We start from the raw sequence: 18,770 nt of genomic DNA, 5'->3' as shown, positions 1-18,770 counted from the left end.
GGTTTGTGTAAATACACTCTCATGTTCACACAACGATGAAATCAACTAAGAACACATCTCAGAATGAATCTCCGTTGTTAAGTGACACATGACTGAATATGCAAAATTCTTATAGATAAAATCAAAGGAAAAAAGGGAGTAAAGAAAGCATTTCAGAATATTAATGGTTGTTGGCTTTGTGAGGTGGGTTTATGAGTGGTTATCTTGTTTTTTATAGTTTTCTGTATTTTCCAGAATTTTGTAATTGAAAAGATATTTTTTAAGAACAATTTATAGTGAATTTTAAGGATTTCTGATAAGATGCTTAACTTCTAAATCATATTAAAATATAGAAGAAAGTAATACATTTCATCTGATAGAAGGCATAATGAGAGAGAGTTAAGTATGGGAAGTATTTAAAAGCATGAAATAAGATGAAATAATACAAAATTGAATATGTATAGTTGTACAAAGCTATGTGCGCATATATAAATAGAAAATAAATGAAAATGGTTATTTTTTGGGTGACACTGTGAGGGTTTTTTCAAAATTTTACTTATTTCATTATTATAATTTTGAAGAATAGAAGGAAAGGAGTGCTTTAAAAACAAAGAGGCCGGCCCTGTGGCAAAGTGGTTAGTTCGTGTGCTCCACTTTGGTGGCCCAGGGTTTCGCTGGTTTGGATCCTGGGCACAGACATGGCACTGCTCATCAAGCCATGCTGAGGCTGTGTTCCACATGCCACAACTAGAAGGACCCACAACTGAAAAGATACAGCTGTGTACTGAGGGGCTTTAGGGAGAAAAAGGAAAAATAAAATCTTAAACAAAAGAAAACAAAACAAAACCGAAGATAGCCATAATTGTTTGTTCCCGAAGATAGAAACATTGGCAAGTTACTGCCTTACATGATACATTTTCATAACTTTTATTTCTTAATTTTTCTCCAGTTTAATTCCTATCTTTTTTCTTTTTTTTCTTGGTGAGGAAGATTGGCCCTGAGCTAACATCTGTTGCCAGTCTTCCTTTTTGCTGGAGGAAGATTGTTGCTGAGCTAACATCTGTACCAGTCTCCCTTTGTTTTTTATGTGACCTAATGAGCGGTATGTAGGTCTACACCCGTGAACCTTGGGTCACTGAAGCAGAGTGCATGAACTTAACCACTGTGCCGCCAGGCTGACCCCATGAGCTAGGAATTTTTGTTATTTTCTAGGAAGGATCATGAGTCCTCATAGAAATGTAAAGTTGCTTTCTGATGAATGTGTTTTTAGCCAAATTTACTTATGTTGGCATGTGGGTGAATTATTTTTTAAAAAGTCTTTCTTTGGTCTGAAATGTAATGCGCTAGCATTATTGTATTCTTCAATTCCAGGGTTCGTCTGTTGTTCTTGTTTTTTTTTTTTATAATTTCTCTCTCTCTATTGATATTTTCTATTTGGTAAGACATTGTTCTCATACTTTGGTTCTTTAAACATGGTTTTCTTTAGTTCTTTGAATGCATTTATTCTGTGTATGCATCATACTTTCTTGTTTCTTTGCATGTCTCAATAATTTTTGGTTGAAAACTGAACATTTAAAATAATGTAATGTGGGGCCACCCAGTGGCCAAGTGGTTAAGTTCGCGTGCTCCGCTTCGGCGGCCCAGGGTGTCAACGGTTTGGATCCTGCATCTGGACCTAGCACCGCTCATCAAGCCATGCTGAGGCAGCGTCCCACATAGCAGAGCCAGAAGGACCTACAACTGGAATATACAACTATGTGCTAGGGGGCTTTGGGGAGAAGAAAGATTAAAAAAAAGAAGAAGAAGAAGATTGGCAACAGCTGTTAGCTCAGGTGCCAGTCTTTAAGAAAAAAATTTAAAAAAAATAAATAAAATAATGTAATGTGGCAACCCTGGAAGTCAGAACTTCCCCTCTGCCCAAGATTGGTTATTTTTGCAGTTTTTTGTAAAGCTATTTTACACTGGCAGCTCTGTGAAGTCTAAATAATAACAGCCTTGTGTGTGGTGTCTTCCAGGGAACCACCAGACAGGCCCAGTAATAATTCTCTGCGATAAGGGTTTTGAAGGAGCTGTAACCCCATTCTGCCCTCTGCAGTGGCCGCCAGACTGCTGGTTTCTACCATGATTGTGGGCTGTTGGTTTTAGGCTACCACGGCACTGGGGTGGGGATGATGTAAATAGGGCAAGTTAAAATGCCATAAAGTTCTTTCCGAGGTTCAGCTGTTTTTGAGTAAATGCTCTGTGGACTCTTGTAATCCCTTGGTTAATTTCCAGAGTTCTGAAAAAGCTGATTCTCACATTTTTTGCCAGTGTTTTCATTCTTCTATGGGGAAGAGAATTTTTGTAGATGCATACTCTGCCATTTTCAGTGACTTCCCAGGTTGTCTTTTCAGCGTCTCCAGTATATTTTTGCACACTTCAGACATAGTCATCTTATTAGTTTTAAAATCACCATTAACTTCCAGTTGCTCTCAGGATAAAGACCAAAATCCTTATTTTTGATCTACAAAGTCATTTGTTGTCTTGCTATTTTCTTCTCTTCAGCCTCTTCTCCACTATGCCCCATCTTATTCTTTAAAATTGCTTTAGGTCATCGAAGCGAGTTTTAGTGTCATCTTCAGTTTCATAATGACAAAATTATAGGGATTTTGATTGGAATTGCATTGAATTTGTAGATTAGAAGAGAATAGAGATTTTAATATTTCAGTCTTTTCATTTATAAAGATGGAATATTTATTTGTTTAGGTGTTTATATAATCCTTAGTACTGTTTTATAATTTCTTTCATAAAGGTCACACACCTTTTGTTGGATTTATTTCTAGATACTTTATAGCACTTGTTGCTGTTGTATAAGGGAATTTTTTTTCTAATTTGTTATTACTAGTACATATGGCTGCTTCTGATTTTTTTGTTGTTAATTTAATTCTAGCACCTATATAATTCTAATAGTTTGCCTGATGATTCTTTTGGATTTGCTTTGTAGACAATCATACTGTTAACGAATAAGGATAATTTTGTCTCTTTTCAATCCTTTTACCTCGTATTTCTTTCTCTGTCTGATTATGTGAGTGTCTTATTGCATTGCCTGAAAACTACACTATAGAGATAAATAGAAGTAATGATAGAAACACTCTTGTTACATTCCTGACTTTAATGGGAGTTGCTTATGAAGTTTCACAATTAAATGTGAAGTTTGCTGTAAGTGTTTGCTACTATTTCTAGTTTATTAAAAATCTTTATCATAGGAGCTGGCCTGGTGGCATAGTGGTTAAGTTTGCATGCTCCGCTTCGGCAGCCCAGGGTTCACTCGTTTGGATCCTGGGTGCAGGCCCACACACTGCTCATCAAGCCGTACTATGGCAGGTGTCCCAGATATAAAGTAGAGGAAGATGGGCATGGATGTTAGCTCAGGGCCAATCTTCCTCAGCAAACAGAGGAGAATTGGTGGTGGATGTTAGCTCAGGGCCAGTCTTCCTCAGCAAAAAGAGGAGGATTGACGGTGGATGTAAGTTCAGGGCTAATCTTCCTCAAAAAAAAAAAATTACCATAAATATTAAATTTTATTATTTTTTTAGGATCTAATCATGTGAATTTACATTAATTTTTAAAAATTTTACCATCCTTGTATTCTTGTAATATTTGGTTTTTTATTTAATTTGATCCAGTGCACTCCTCTAGTCCTTTTACCAGTGCTTTCCATTTCTGAAGTCTTTGGCTTAATTTCATTGTTGAGTAGTTTTTTTTTTCTTTTAAAGATTGGCACCTGAGGTAACATCTGTTGCCAATCTTCTCTCTTTTTTTTTTTTCCTTTTCTTTCTCCCCAAAGCCTCACAGTACATAGTTGTATATTCTAGTTGTAGGTCCTTCTGGTTGTGCTGTGTGGGACGCCGCCTCAGCATGGCTTGATGAGCAGTTCCATGTCCGTGCCCAGGATCCAAACCAGGGAAACCCTGGGCTGCAGAAGTGGAGCATGCGAGCTTAACCACTCGGCCATGGGGCCGGCCCCCCATTGGAGAGTAGTTTTTCAGCATGTGCTCATAGGGGCATTATTTCCTAAGTTCTTGATTGTTAAGGTATGATTGCCAGTTGCTTTTATTACATAAATGTCTACTTGAATGGGTGTAGTATTTCTAGAATAACAATTTTTTTCAAAACCTTGTAGACATTAGTCATTTTCCCTGGTACTGAATGTTCTTATGAGGACGTACAATACTGTAGTTTTTTTATCCCACTTCTGGATGACTTAATTTTTGTTGGCTTGGACAACTGGTGAGTATTTATCTTCCATATCATTATGTTCATTCAGCAAATATTTAGTGATTCCCTGCTCTGTGCCAGTAAAACAAAACAAAGCCACTGCCCTTGTGAAGCTTACATTCTAGTGGAAAGAGGAGAGGATAACAGATAGTGAATTACATGTTAATTTAGACAATGACCAGGACCAAGAAAAAGTAAAGCTGGATAAGATAAGAGAGTTAAACAGATACTCCTGGAAATTACTCAATCTTTTTCTTTTTCTCTGCGTTAACCATGATTGTCTTAAACCTGTATCGGTATTTCACTTATGTGTCTTCTGTTTCTTGCTGTTTTTAATTTATTTATTAGCTCTAATGGTGTTATTTTAGTCCTCAATGTGTTTTCTTAGCTTTGCAGTCTTCCTTTCTGTCCCTTTTATTGTTCTGTTATCTGATCATTAACTCATTTGATTTAATTCATGGTCTTATTTTAAAAGAGTTTGACAGGGAAGAGAGAGATGAGATGGGATGATAGCTTGAAGGAATAATGGTAAAGTTGGTGGAATTTTCCTTTTTGTTGTTGTTTTCTTAGGATAGAGATGATCTGTGCATGTTGAAGGTAAAAGGGAAGAAGTTAAAGAAAAAGGAGAGATTTTACAGCTTGATAACTAAGGTGTCAGAAAGTTAAGTAAATTGGCCTATATCACACTCAGAGTACTTAGGTAACAGAGCTAGATTTTGAACTCAGACGGTCTGCCTGATTCCAAAGTCCACGCTTTTAAACATTATAATGTACTTCCTCGGAGAGGCAGTTTATTTATAATGGAATTTTAGAAGTTTGAGAGAATGGATTTCAGAAGCAATAGAAAAAGTTAGTTGAGGGACTGGCAGAGATCAGACACACTTCAAAGAGTCAGTCTTGTTTACTAGTTGAAAAAGGAACACAAACAGAAGTAATGTGAGACGTGGTTTCATCATGTGAAATTACACAACTCTGCCTTCCAGTAACTTAGAAATATTTTGAGAAGGTGGGGCTATTCATTTTCAACAAAGTGGATAGCCAATTGTCCAAAATATTTTTTTTGAAGAATCTATCCCTAGGGTTTTCAGTAAGTATTTTACTACTTCAGAGGCGCATTAAGAAATTTGTGCGTGGCTTTTGCTTATTATAGTTATTGAGAGTGAATATTATTGACGTTAATTTTTGATGTGGGCCAGGGATGATAGATATTCTGCATCTTATGACCCCCATGCATATAGGTGAAATCTCTCTGAACATGTATATGGGTGAAAAGCAATTAATAATTTTATGAGCCTAGAACCTAAGTTCTTTTTACATATAAACACAAAATATATTTTACACATTTTATTTTTATTAAAGTATTTTTAATGAAATAAGATTTAAAATACTTTTTAAAAAATATTGTTTTTTGCATGGCAAAATGTCTGCTAAAGTTCCCCCTAATTTGACTGTCTTGTAGATTGAAGGAAGATTATATCTTATTTTGTTTAGAACTTTACCACGAGTTCACCGTTTAAGAATATCAGGTCATTGTCACCAGATTTGCTTGTGGTATTTGAGTCACCAATTCTGCAGTCAGCATTTGTATCTGTAGCATTAATGGTGATTATGGTGATTCTACTGAAGCATTTGATAACTTACTGTCTTCTAATGTAGTTATGTGTTTACATAGTGAAATACAGTATATATTATTCTAAGTTAATGTCCCTTTATTTTTTATAGTTCTGTAAGGGTATATATATGTGTGTATCCAAAGAAATCCAGAAAGAAGAAAAATATATATATATATATATATATATATATATAATTTTTGAAAAATTGTGTGTAGAAGGCTCATATTATCTATGCATTTTATTTCAGTACAGATAAGGAGCATTAACAAATTCCTATAAAAGGAGGATATTGAATATAATAGAATTGAGAACTACCATTCTGTGCCTTCCCTGCTGATATAAAATGGCTCACTTATTATATATTAAATTCCCATAAATATGTGGGTCTGTTTCTCTAAACTGTTTATTCTGTTCCATTGATTTCTTTCTCTAATCCTGCTCCAATGCCATTTTATTTCAATTAATGTAGCATTATAATCTGTTTTGATATATAGTAGGACAAAGAATAAGAAAAACTAATATGTATTGAGTACTTGCTATGTGTTAGACACTGCTCTAAGTGATTTATATGAGTTAGCTTGTGTAATCATCACAGTAACACTAGATATTGCCATATATTGTCAAATCTAAGATGATTTGATAGTGATGCTTTCTTAATGTTACTAGAAGGTGTCAGTGGAAGGTTTCCATATGTGGTACATCATTATTCTCTCCTGGGTGACAGCTATTTTTTTAAGAAGTCATCAATTTCTGAGAGGTTAAAATTTGAAAAAATATGTTTTAGAATCAGTGAAATAGGGTGTCATTATCTTCATTTTTCAGTTGAGGAAACAGTTTAATTTGCTTAAGATCACATAGTTAATTGACTTCATAGCTCATATCCTTGATTGGGATCTTTAAATTTATTGTTACATTTATTTCATTTTCTAAGCATCTATTGCTGATATTTAAAAATAGTTATGTTTGCTCTAGGTTCATGCTCAATACCCTTTTTCAAACTAAGGGAATTGCCCTCTGTTGTAGATTTCATTCCCAAATATTCTTGCTTACAGTTGTATAATCCTCTCCACTGGGTCCATTTCCATAGAGTCATCTTGTCAGATGCCCCGCCCTGTGGGGGAGTGTACTTCCTGCCCCTTGATACTAAGCTTATCCATGACTTTGACAAGTGGAATGAGTGGAAGTGATAAGCTGTAGCCAAGCTGAAGCTTTAAGGACCCTGTCCTGATTCAGCCATTGTTTTTTTCCATCCTCTACCATATGGACAGCATATTGTAGATGGGGCCAGTGCCTTTAGCCTTGGTTCTTGAATGAAGACAGTATGGACCTACAGCCATCCACATTGGACATGTAGGATAAGCAAGAAATAAACCTTTATGTTGTCATCCATGAGATTTTGATATTGTTTGTTAACACAAGACAAATTAGTGAAAGTTGACCAATAACTCTAGATTGCTAAAAATTTTTATTAGGCATTTCTATTGAATATTATTAGATGTTTTTTCGAAATCTGTTACTATTGTGAATTACATTGATAGATTTTTCTCAAGTGAAACCACTCTTTACTAAGATAAACCCTACTTGGTCTTCGTATATTATTCTTTTAAGTGTGGGATTAAGTACATTCACATGGTTGTACAACCATCACCACACCACATCTTCAGAAATTTTCCATCTTCCCAAACTGAAACTGTACTCATTAAAAACTCCCCATTTCCTCTTCCCCCTAGCCCCTGCCAACCACCATTCTACTTGCTATGAATTTGACTACTATGGGTATGTCATATAAGTGGAGTCATACAGCATTTGTCTGTTTGTGGCTGTCTTGTTTCACTGAGGTTGGCCTTGGGGTTCATCCATGTTGTAGCATGTGTCAGAATTTCCTTCCTTTTTAAGGCTGTATGATGTTCCATTGTATTATGTAACGCATTTTGTTTGAGTTTGAGTTTTTTCCACCTTTTGGCTGCTGTGAGTAATGCCCCTGTGACATTTGTTTACAGATATCTGAGTCCCTGCTTTCAGTTCTTTTAAGCCTATACCCAAATGGAATTGTTGGATCACATGGTAATTCTGTGTTTAGGTTTTTGAGGAACCACTATATCGTTTCCCACAATGGTGGCTGCCCTATGTTACATTTCCATCAGCAATGCACAATGGTTCCGGTTTCTTCACATCCTTGCCAACGCTTGTTATTGACTTTTTTTGATACTAGCCATTCCAGTGGTAGTGAGGTAGTATCTCGTGGTTTTGATTTGCATTTCCCTAATGATATTGAGCATCTTTTTATGTGCTTGTTTGGCCATTTGTGTATCTGTTTTGGAGAAATGTGTGTTCAAGTCCTTTGCCCATTTTTAAATTGGGTTGCTTGGGGTTTTTCTACTGTTGTAGAAGTTTGTTCTGGTTATCAATCCTTATCCAGGTATATGATTTCTGAATATTTTCTCCCATTATGTGGGTTGCCTTTTCACTCTGTTGATAGTGTCCTTTGATGCACTAAAATTTTTCATTTTGATGAAGCCCAGTTTATCAGAATTTTTTGTTGTTGTCTGTGCTTTTGGTGTCATATCCAGAAATCATTATCAAAACCAATGTAATGAAGCTTTCCCCATATGTTTTCTTCCAAGAGTTTTATCTCTTAGGTTTAGGTCTTTGAGCCATTTTGAGTTAATTTTTGTATATGGTATAAGGTATAAGGTATTTGCTAGTAAGTCACATTGCCCTATAGTTTTCTTCTTCTGTTCTTTATATTTTTAGCTTTAGCTTTCTGTCTTTTTTTCTATTCTAGAACAATGGCTTCTTTATATTTTTAGCTTTAGCTTTCTGTCTTTTTTTCTTTTCTAGAACAATGGCTTTCCGGTTGTAATATGGAGGCCCCCAGGAGTCCCCAAGATCCTGTCATGAGATTGCAAAGTCAAAACTGTTCTCATAATACTAAGACATTATTTGCTTTTTTTATTCTCATTTTCTCACATTTTTCAAGTGTACAGTGGAGTTTTCCAGAGGTGCATTACATGTGATTTGCAACAAATTGAACACAGACCCCATATGAGAATTCAGCAGTCTTCTATTAGAGATTTGCAAAATTCTAAACCACTGCCACTCTTCTTACTAAATTTTTTTTGTAAAGTAGTCATTTTTCATAAGAATGTTGTTAGTATGAAATGGGTCTATAGTTACTTTTTAATGAGTTAATAAATATTAAAATTTTCTGTTTCAATTTCTAATAAAAGTTCTTCTGGTCTTCAGTAATTTTAAAGAGTATAAAAAGGTCCTGAGACCAAAACATTTGAGAACCTCTATTCTAGGACAGTTAATGAAGAAAATAGGTTCCTTTGAAATATGTTAAAGTGCAAAGTGATATATATGCATCTGGTCCTTGACTATTTCAGTTTCTTCTGTTTTTTTAATCTATTCAGATTTCTATTTTTTAAGCTACTTTTGGTTATTTATGTTTTCCTAAGAAATCATTCATTCAAATTATATTTGTAGAAGATTTTAATAATAGTTAAAATGCTTTCTAAAAATCTTTTAGTTATGTCTTATTTTTATTCCTGATGTTGATTTGCTATTTCTCTCCTTTTTTTCTTGGATCAGACCTGGCAAAAGTTTGCCTTGTCAGAGAATCAGCTTTTGATTATTGATCATCCTCTGTCTTTTAGTTTTCTATTTTATTACTTTTTTTTAAATTTCCTTGTATTCTTTGTTTTTAATCTGTTCTCTTTAAATTCTTCAGCTGAACTCCCCCCACCCCAGGAAGACTGGCCCTCAGCCAACATCTGTTGCCAGTCTTCCTCTATTTTTGTGTGTGGGATGCTGCCTCAGCATGGCTGACCAGTGGTAGGTCTGCGCCCAGATCTGAACCCACGAACCTGGGCCACCAAAGCGGAGCATGCTAAACTTTAACCACTATGCTGTCAGGCTGGACCCTGAACATCTTTTTTCTTTCCTAAGAAATTTGTTAATGGCTATGAATTTTTCCAGAGTACTGCTTTGCATAACATAGGCTTTGTTATTTAGTGACCTCACTGTGTATTTTTTAAAAAGTAGTCCATAACTTTTGTTTTGATTCTCTTTTTTTTAATGCAGGAATCATTTAGAATTGTTTTTAATTTCCAGGTGTCTGGTCTTTTCCCTCCCCTGTTTGATGTTAATTAATCCTAATGCATTTTGTCTGAACGTGACCCATGCGACTTCTACGTTTTGCAGTTTCTTGACATTTCCTTGGTGGCTTAATACACGTTCAGATTTTGTGACTAATCCATGTATATTTGAAATGAGATGTTTTCTGTTTTCTTTCAAGTACTCTAATAATGCATGTACTATAATAGACGTTTACATACACGCGTATATGAGTGTACATGTTCTTATGTGTATGCATGTTCGTGTATTCATTTATTCAGTGCTCTCAAGCAAGTTGGCTGTCATGACAGTTTTTAAAATTTTCAGATGTGGCTACCTTTAGGTGGGGCTTGTACATTTTGGTTAACTATAGTTTCTTCTACTCCCTGCTGATTACACTAGGCTGCATCTCTCTGGCCCTGGAAGCAATTTGAGTTTATATCCTCTGTCCAAAATTAATTATATTATTCAAATATATACCCTTTCATACTTGTTACCTTTTTGATTTTGGTCTGAGTATGGTCTGGTAGTTTTCCACTGTGGTTACAGTTTTGTTAGTTTCTCTATTTAAGTAGGTTTTTATACATTTTGGAATGGTGTTGTTAATGAGGTAAAGATTCATTTCTATATTTCTATGGATTGTTGTCTTTTTGCCTTGACTTCTGTTCTCTTTAAATTAGTATTGCTCTACTTCTCTTTTTAGCTTTTTCATGCTGTGTTTCCATCTCTTTATTTCCTCCTTTTCTGAATCCATCCATTCATTCATTCATTTTTCTGACCCTTGGATATAGCTATATTTTGTTCTTGTCTTTTAAATAAGTGATTATGATATATTTGGACTTGTTCCTGTCATTTTATATCTCCTGCGTACCATGCTTTCTTATTTATTTTTTTTCTCTTTTTTTCTGATTGTTGGATTAAGTTTTCGTTGCTTCGGTCATGGTGGTTGTTCCATTTTACACCACCGCCACCCCCGGGAGTTTTACGTTCTATTGTGTTAATGTTTACTCAAAAAATTTCAATACAATAATTAAAACTTAAATTATTCTAATAGTGTTTAAAATATTCACATCCTCTCTTAGACAAGTCAAGAACTTTAGCATGTTTTTACTTCTCTCCACTTTTTCTTTTTTCCTCTTTCTCTGCTATCTTATGTTGATTGCATCTGTGATTTTAGTCGCAAGTATTATTTTTTTAACAATTGATGCTTATTTAGATTTATCAATTAGTTTTATTGCTTTCTTTGCTAACTGTTGATTTCCACATCCTACATCTTTGTCTTGTACTTGTATTAGCATATCCTTGAGTAATTCTTTTCGAGAGTATCTGTGTGTGATAATCTTTGAATCCTTGCAGATCTGCAGATGTCTTTATTTTCTCTGTACAAAATACAAAGATATCTTTACAAAGATAGTTTCGCTACATCTAGAATTCCAAGTTCAAATTATTTTCCTTCAGAACTTAAAATAATACTTTTCCTTTATATCCACTGTTTCCAAATGGAAGTATGTGGTATCAGTCTGATTCTTTGTAAGTAATCTGCACTCCCAACTTCCTTCACCAGATGTTGTTAGGATTTTTCTCTTTATTCTTGGTATTCTAAAATTTTACCGACTAACTCAAGCTCCTGTATTCACTGTTTCCAACTAAGGGCAGAAATGAAATCTCTATTTGCTTTTCCCAAACCAGGTAGTATGTAAGGATCTACCTTTGTTGCTGCTTCCAATGCAAAAACCCCAGTTAATCTATCTTCTCTGTCATCTTCTGCTCTTTGGATCCCTTACCTCAGAACATGTAGCGCCCTGGGAACCATTCCCACCTTTTCCAGCATTCAATCTCTGTGGGCAGTTTGGTTTCTTGCCTTCTATCTTTCTCAAGGTTCTAGTCCATTGAAGGTACCTTTTCTTGTTTTCTAGCTTGATTGTGCATTTCTTTTATGTCATTCTGAGGGTTTGGATTAGGAGAGGGAGGAGGAGGCTGCAGCATGTATTAATTTGCCATTTTAAACCAGAAGCTTTGCATTTTTTTCCTAGTTTTAAGATCTTAGGCAAATTGTTTAATCTCTCTTAGTTTCAGTTCCACATTTAAAAACAAAAATCTCTATTTTTTAATGTTATCTACTAAATGTTTATTTTAAGGATTAGAGATAGTATATATTAGGTGCTAGTATAGTGCATGGCACAGAGTAGAAGTGTAATAAATGGTAGCTATATTGCTACAATAAAGTTAATACCCTCTCTGTGTGCAATAACTATCATCATTAATCATTAGTCATCTGAAAGTTTCTTGTGCTGTCTCCATCACACTTTGTGTTTGACAGTTATATTTGATAGCCTGGCTTTTTTGTGACTTTTTAACAGAATCTTGATCTCCACTTTGGGTTGTGACCTTTAGCTAAGAACCATTATATTAGAAAAATTCCACAAAGAAGGCAGAAATAACCATAATTTTTTTTTTTGAGGAAGATTAGCCCTGAGCTAACATCTACTGCAAAGCTTCCTCTTTTTGCTGAGGAAGACTGGCCCTGAGCTAACATCCGTGCCCATCTTCTCTACTTTATATGTGGGACACCTACCACAGCATGGCTTGCCAAGCCTTGCCATGTCTGCACCCAGGATCTGAACCAGCAAACCCTGGGCCACCGAAGCGAAACGTTCAAACTTAACTGCTGTGCCACTGCGCTGGCCCCCATAATTATATTTTTGAATTTATTATTGTTTGATTTGTATACAGTCTCATTGTACCCTTTTGACTCATTCTTGTTAACTGACAATTTGTAACTAGAAGATTGTAAAAGCTTTACTTCCAAATTTGCTGTTAAATAACAAAATTAGCTTTCTGTTTTTCCATAACCATACACATCATCTTCATATGCTGACAAGCTTTGATATTGCCTATTCCAACTTTACCATAAAAATCATTAAAAAAATTTTTTTCCTATATTTTCATGTTCTGTTTCAGTATGTATAGTCAGACAAAAAGTAATAATTCCCCATCTCATTCTTGGATTTATCAAAAGCTGAAAATAAAATAGATCAGATCACTTCCAGAAACAAAATTACTTTATTAGTTTAGTAATAATTTGAGGTTACTTTAAAGATAAGAAGCAGCATTTGTGAGGAGATTCATTTCCTGCCTTTGGGCTTTATCTGCAAGAACTACATCTTCAATGTCAAGAGATTGTGTATTTATAACTGAACTCTAATAAAGTCTGTACTGGGGATGCTGCACACCTGACTTGGTCATTATGATTATATATTAGGTGCCAAACTGTTGCTTGTCTTTTGAAAGAAAATACGTTACCAAGTGTATTTCATTAAAATTCAGCCTGTGTGAGGAGGATTTACAAGACCTTTGACTGTTGATTATAAGTGTACTGGTTGTTACCAACATGGTTAATGATCTTCCTTTAAAATAAGTGTGTGTTTCTAAGTAGAATAAAATGTAATTTTCCTTTTATTGGGGAATTAAGCAGTAATTGGAAGAGGTGTCATTAATTATGGTAAATATGTTTTCACTAACTCTTAGAAAATGCTTTTCTGCCACTCTTTTTGACTGATGTGCCATAGGATATTGAAAACCATATTCTGAGTTTTTTTCCTTCAGTCCATATCTTGCACTGTATTTGTTAAAGAGCCGTACTCTTTTCCTTATAAGCAATCTAGAATTACCCTCCTTTTAACACTCCTTTTATGCTTCTCCCACTTTTTGCTATGTCTTGTTATCACAGAGAAATTGTTAACATGAAACAGATGAGATTGTTATTTCAGAACTGCATCCTCATGACATTTTCATTTTTCTCTCTGTGTTTGTTTCTCTCTGGATCTGTGACATCTCTTTGACAATGGAAGTAACTGTTACACATGCAATAAACTTCTTTTTTGTAACATACAGAGAATTGTTAGTCATACTCCTCATTTCAAGGCACACTCAAATTATCAGGCTGCACAAGGCTCTTTTCTTGTTTTATTAGTTTTCCTCTTCATCCTTGATCCCCTCTCTCATTCCCCTTTAAACATACTCTGATGTGTTTGATATATATGCTTGAATTATGTATATATCCTTTATATTGTGTTGTTTTGAGTGTATATGTTTTTATATATATATAAATATTATTGTATTACAGATCTCAGTTTTTTTTCAGTCAACACTACGTTATAATGTACATCCTTAGTTGGTTCTAACTGCAGCATGTATGTCAACTGTATTTTATCCCATTCCCTCTGAGATAAACATTTAAGTTACGCGTCGGTTCCCTGCTACCACAACACTAAAAAACGTTTTCACACATCTCAATAGAAACTAAAGAGTTTCTTTGGGAGTATTTATCCAGGAGTGGGATTCCGTATATGTACACAGTAAGAAAGTACTGACAGATTGCTTTCTGGAATGACTGCACCAGTGTACATTCCATTGTATTCCATTGGTGGTCACTGTTTCTCCATCTTCTCATCAGCACTTTGATTTTTTTCCATTCTTGGTTGTTTCACTTTGCAATTCATCGATTATTAAAGAAGTTGAGTATCTCTTCATGTATTTATTAGGCATTCCTTCTTACTATTCCTTAAATTTCTCATTCTTATCCACTGCCCTCTTTTCAATTGTATTTCCTATCTGTCTCTCTTTTATCATTTATAAGAGTTCCTTGTGTATTTTAAATATTAATACATATTGGCTTTAGATATTGAAAATCTCAGTTATTTTATTTATTTATTTATTTGGTGAGGAAGATTGTCCCTGAGCTAATATCTGTTGCCAGTCTTCCTCTAATTTTTGTATGTGGGACGCCACCATAGCATAGCTTGATGAGCTGTATGTAGGTCTGTGCCTGGAATCCAAACCTGTGAACTCCAGGTTGCCAAAGCAGAGCGCACAAACTTGACCACTACGCCACTGGGCAGGCCCCTCACTCCCTTACCTTTTTTTGTGGTACCTATGGTTAAGACTGCTAATACAGGCATACTTCATTTTATTGTGCTTCACTGATACTGTATTTTTTACAGGTTTAAGGTTTGTGGCAACGCTGTGTGGAGCAAATCTCTCAGTGCCATTTTTCCACCAGCATTTGCTCACTTTGTGTCTCTGTGTAACATTTTGGTAATTCTTGCAATGTTTCTAACTTTATCATTGTTATTATATGGTGGAGGTCTGTGATGGGTGATCTTTTTTTTTTAAGATTGGCACCTGAGCTAACAACCGTTGCCAATTTTTTTTTTCTGCTTTGTCTCCCCAAACCCCCCCGTACATGGTTGTGTATCTTAGTTGTGGGTCCTTTTAGTTGTGGCATGTGGGACGCCGCCTCAACGTGACCTGACAAGCAGTGCCATGTCCGCGCCCAGGATCCGAACCCTGGGCCGCTGCAGCGGAGCACGTGAACTTAACCACTTGGCCGCCGGGCCGGCCGCAATGTGATGGGTGATCTTTGATGTTGCTATTGTAATTGTTTTGGGGTGCCACAAACTGCACCCATATAAGACAGCGAACTTAATTGATAAATGTGTGTGTTCTGACTGCTCCACAGACTGGCCGTTCTCCTGTCTCGCCCCCTCTCGTCACGCGCATCTATTCCTTGAGCCACAACAATATTGAAATTAGGCCAGCTAATAACCCTACAATGGCCTCTAAATGTTCAAGTGAAAGGAGTCACACGTATCTCACTTTAAATCAAAGCCAGAAGGATTAAGCTTAGTGAAGAAGGCATGTCCAAAGTCGAGATACGCCAAAACTAGGCCTCTGTGTCTGTTAGCCAAAGTTGTCAAAGCAAAGGAAAAGTTCTTGAAGGACAGTAAAAGTGCTGCTCCCGGGGACACACGAATGATAAGAAAGTAAAGCAGCCTTATTGCTGATACGGAGAAAGTTTTAGTGGTCTGGATAGAAGATCAAACCAGTCACAACATTCCCTTAAGCCAAAGCCTAATCCAGAGCGAGGCCCCAATTCTCTTCAATTCTATGAAGGCTGACAGAGCTGAGGAAGCTGCAGAAAAGTCTGAAGCTAGGAGAGGTTGGTTCCTGAGGTTTAGGGAAAGAAGTCATTTCCAAAACATAAAAGTGCAAGGTGTGAAGCAGCAAGTGCTGACGTAGAAGCTAGAGCACGTTATCCAGAAGATCTAGCTAAGATAATTGATGAAGGTGGCTATGCTAACGAGAGCTTTTTATTGTTGACCACACAGCCTTATATTGGAAGGCGCCACCTAGGACTTTCATAAGCTAGAGAGAAGTCAATGCCTGGCTTCAGAGCTTCAAAGGGCAGCCTGACTCTCTTACTAGGGGCTCATGCAGCCAGTGCTCATTTACCACTCTGAAAATCCTAGGGCCCTTAAAAACTGTGTAAATCCCCTCTGCCTGTGCTCTGTAAATGGAAGAACAAAGCCTGGATGACAGCACAACTGTTTACAGTATGGTTTGCTGAATATTTTAAGCCCACCTTTGAGACCTCCTGCTCAGAAAAAAAAGACTCCTTTCAGAATATGGCTGCTCATTAACAATGCACCTGGTCACCCAAGAGCTCTAACAGAGATGTACAACCAGACTAATGCTGTTTGCGTGTCTGCTGACACAACATCCATTCTGCACACCTCATGGATCAAGGAGCAATTCTGACTTTTAAGTCTTGTTATTAATCAAGAAAAACATTTCATAAGGCTGTCGCTGCCATAGGTAGTGATTCCTCTGACGGATCTGGACAGAGTAAATTGAAAAACTTCTAGAAAGAATTCAGCACGCTAGATGCCGTTAAGCACATTTGTGATTCATGGGAAGAAGTCAAAATATCAACATTAACAGGAGTTTGGAAGAAGTTGATTCCAACCCTCATGGATGACTTTGAGGGGTTCAAGACTTCAGTGGAGGAACTAACTGCAGGTGTGGTGGAAATAGCAGGACAACGAGAATTAGGAGTGGAGCCTGAAGATCTGACAGAGTTGCTTCATATGGATGATCAAAGGAAATGGTTTCTTGAGACAAAATCTACTCCTGGTGAAGATGTTGTGAAGATTGTTGACATGACGACACAGGATTTAGAGTATTACATAAACTTAGTTGATAAAGCAGTGGTAGGGTTTTAGAGGATTGATTCCAATTTTGAAAGCAGTTCTACTGTGGGTAAAATGCCGTCAGCGTTGTGTGCTAGAAACCACGCGTGAAAGGAAGAGTCAGTCGATGTGGCAAACTTCACTGATTGTACAAAATTGCCACAGCCACCGCAACCTTCAGCAACCACCACCCTGATCACTCAGCAAGCAGACATCAACATGGAGGCAGGACTCTCCATTAACAAAAAGACTACGACTTGCTGAAGGCTCAGATGATGGTTAGCATTTTTTAGCAATCAGGTATTTTTTAATTAAGGTATAGACATTGCTTTTTTAGACCTAATGCTGCTGCACACTTAACAGACTACCATATAGTGTAACATAACTTTTATATGCACTGGGAAACCAAAAAAATTCATGTGACTCACTTTACTACGATATCACTTTACTGTGGTGGTCTGGAAAGAACCTCCAGGATCTCTGAGGTATGCCTGTAGTTCACCTAGATCTGTTCTTCCCTTCTGTAGTAACAGAATTTAAGCTGGGCCCATGTCTGCTCAGTTAGAGAGTTCATCTTTTACTTCCATGAGTTAATTGAAGTGTGTGACTAATATTGCCAATCAAATATGGGCAAGAGTATTATGCGTAGTTGAACCTCAATAGCTTAAAAGAAAATTTTTTATATGGACTTCTTTTATCCTTGTAAGTTGGAACATGGATGGGTTTGTTATTTCAGGCCCTGACCCAACTTTCCATACCCTAGCAATTGGCAGAGCAACAAGCTGAAAAGAGCTTGGGTTTCTGAATGACCATGTGAAACAGAGAACTGTCTTGCCAAACTCAATTGCCCCTTTGGAACAGTTTCTAAGAGAGAAATAAATGTTAAGTGCAGTATTTGACAGCTAGTTTGTTATTGCAGCTTAAGAGTTGCCTATAATGTAGTGTACTTTATACAGCGTAAATTCTGTTTGTAATGTAGTCAAATCAGTCGTTTTTCCCCTGTATGGTTTGTGCTTTAGAGATCTTATTTAGGAAGGTCTTCACCACCCTGAGGCTACTAATATATTCTCCTATTTTTTTTCTATTAGATTTATCTTTTCTTCTATGTTACATATAGATCTTTCCATGTTGAGTTCACTTCTGTATATATTGTGAGGTAGGGATCCGACATTATTTTTCTTAGAATGGACTAGTTTTCCCAGTGCCATCTATAACCAGTGCTATCTGTAACCAGTGCTTGCATTTCCTACTGATTTGTGGGTCATCTTTATAATGTCAAATTCCCAAATATGTATGAATCTGCTGCTAAACTCTTGTTTTATTGTTATATGTTGCTGTTTCAATACTACAGTTTTAATTATTATTACTTAGTAGTAGATTTTTAGCTGGTAGGGTGAGTCCCCTACTTTCTATACTTCTCTTTCAAACTTGACTGAACCAGTTTTAGACCTTTATTCTTACATATATATTTTAGAGTAAGTTTGTGAAATTCCTTGAAAACTAAAGCAAAACTCTCCTGATTTGTAATGGAACTTCCATGGATTTATAGATTAATCCTTTTCTTTCTTTTTCTTTTTTTTAAAAAGGTTGGCACCTAAGCTAACATCTGTTGCCAATCTTTTTTGTTTTTTTCCTCTCTCTTCTCCCCTGAGCCCCCAACTATGTAGTTGCATATTCTAGTTTTAGGTTCTTCTAGTTGTGGCAAGTGGGACGCCTCCTCAGCATGGCTTGATGAGTGGTGCCATGTCCACACCCAGGGTCTGAACTGGCG

The 18,770-nt window shown here is 36.3% G+C and overlaps 1 protein-coding gene across 3 annotated transcripts in view; it reads left to right on the top strand.

The window, feature by feature from the left end:
* NSRP1 (nuclear speckle splicing regulatory protein 1) overlaps window positions 1–18,770 on the top strand; it is a 59,482-nt gene that overhangs the window by 6,486 nt on the left and 34,226 nt on the right. Inside the window, exon 1 of one of the 3 annotated variants that reach the window (XM_046676027.1) lies at window positions 16,351–17,484. The exons of the other annotated variants lie outside the window; for them this stretch is intronic. Coding sequence (XP_046531983.1) covers window positions 17,392–17,484 — 93 coding nt within the window. The 5' untranslated portion in view covers window positions 16,351–17,391. Of the gene's footprint in view, window positions 1–16,350; window positions 17,485–18,770 lie in introns of those variants that run through there. 3 annotated transcript variants of the gene reach the window in all.

The sequence above is a fragment of the Equus quagga genome, chromosome 11 (assembly GCF_021613505.1).
Source record: "Equus quagga isolate Etosha38 chromosome 11, UCLA_HA_Equagga_1.0, whole genome shotgun sequence".
Taxonomy (NCBI): domain Eukaryota; kingdom Metazoa; phylum Chordata; class Mammalia; order Perissodactyla; family Equidae; genus Equus; species Equus quagga.
The sequence above is the reverse complement of the archived record's forward strand: the minus strand, read 5'-3'. Positions and strand labels throughout refer to the sequence as shown.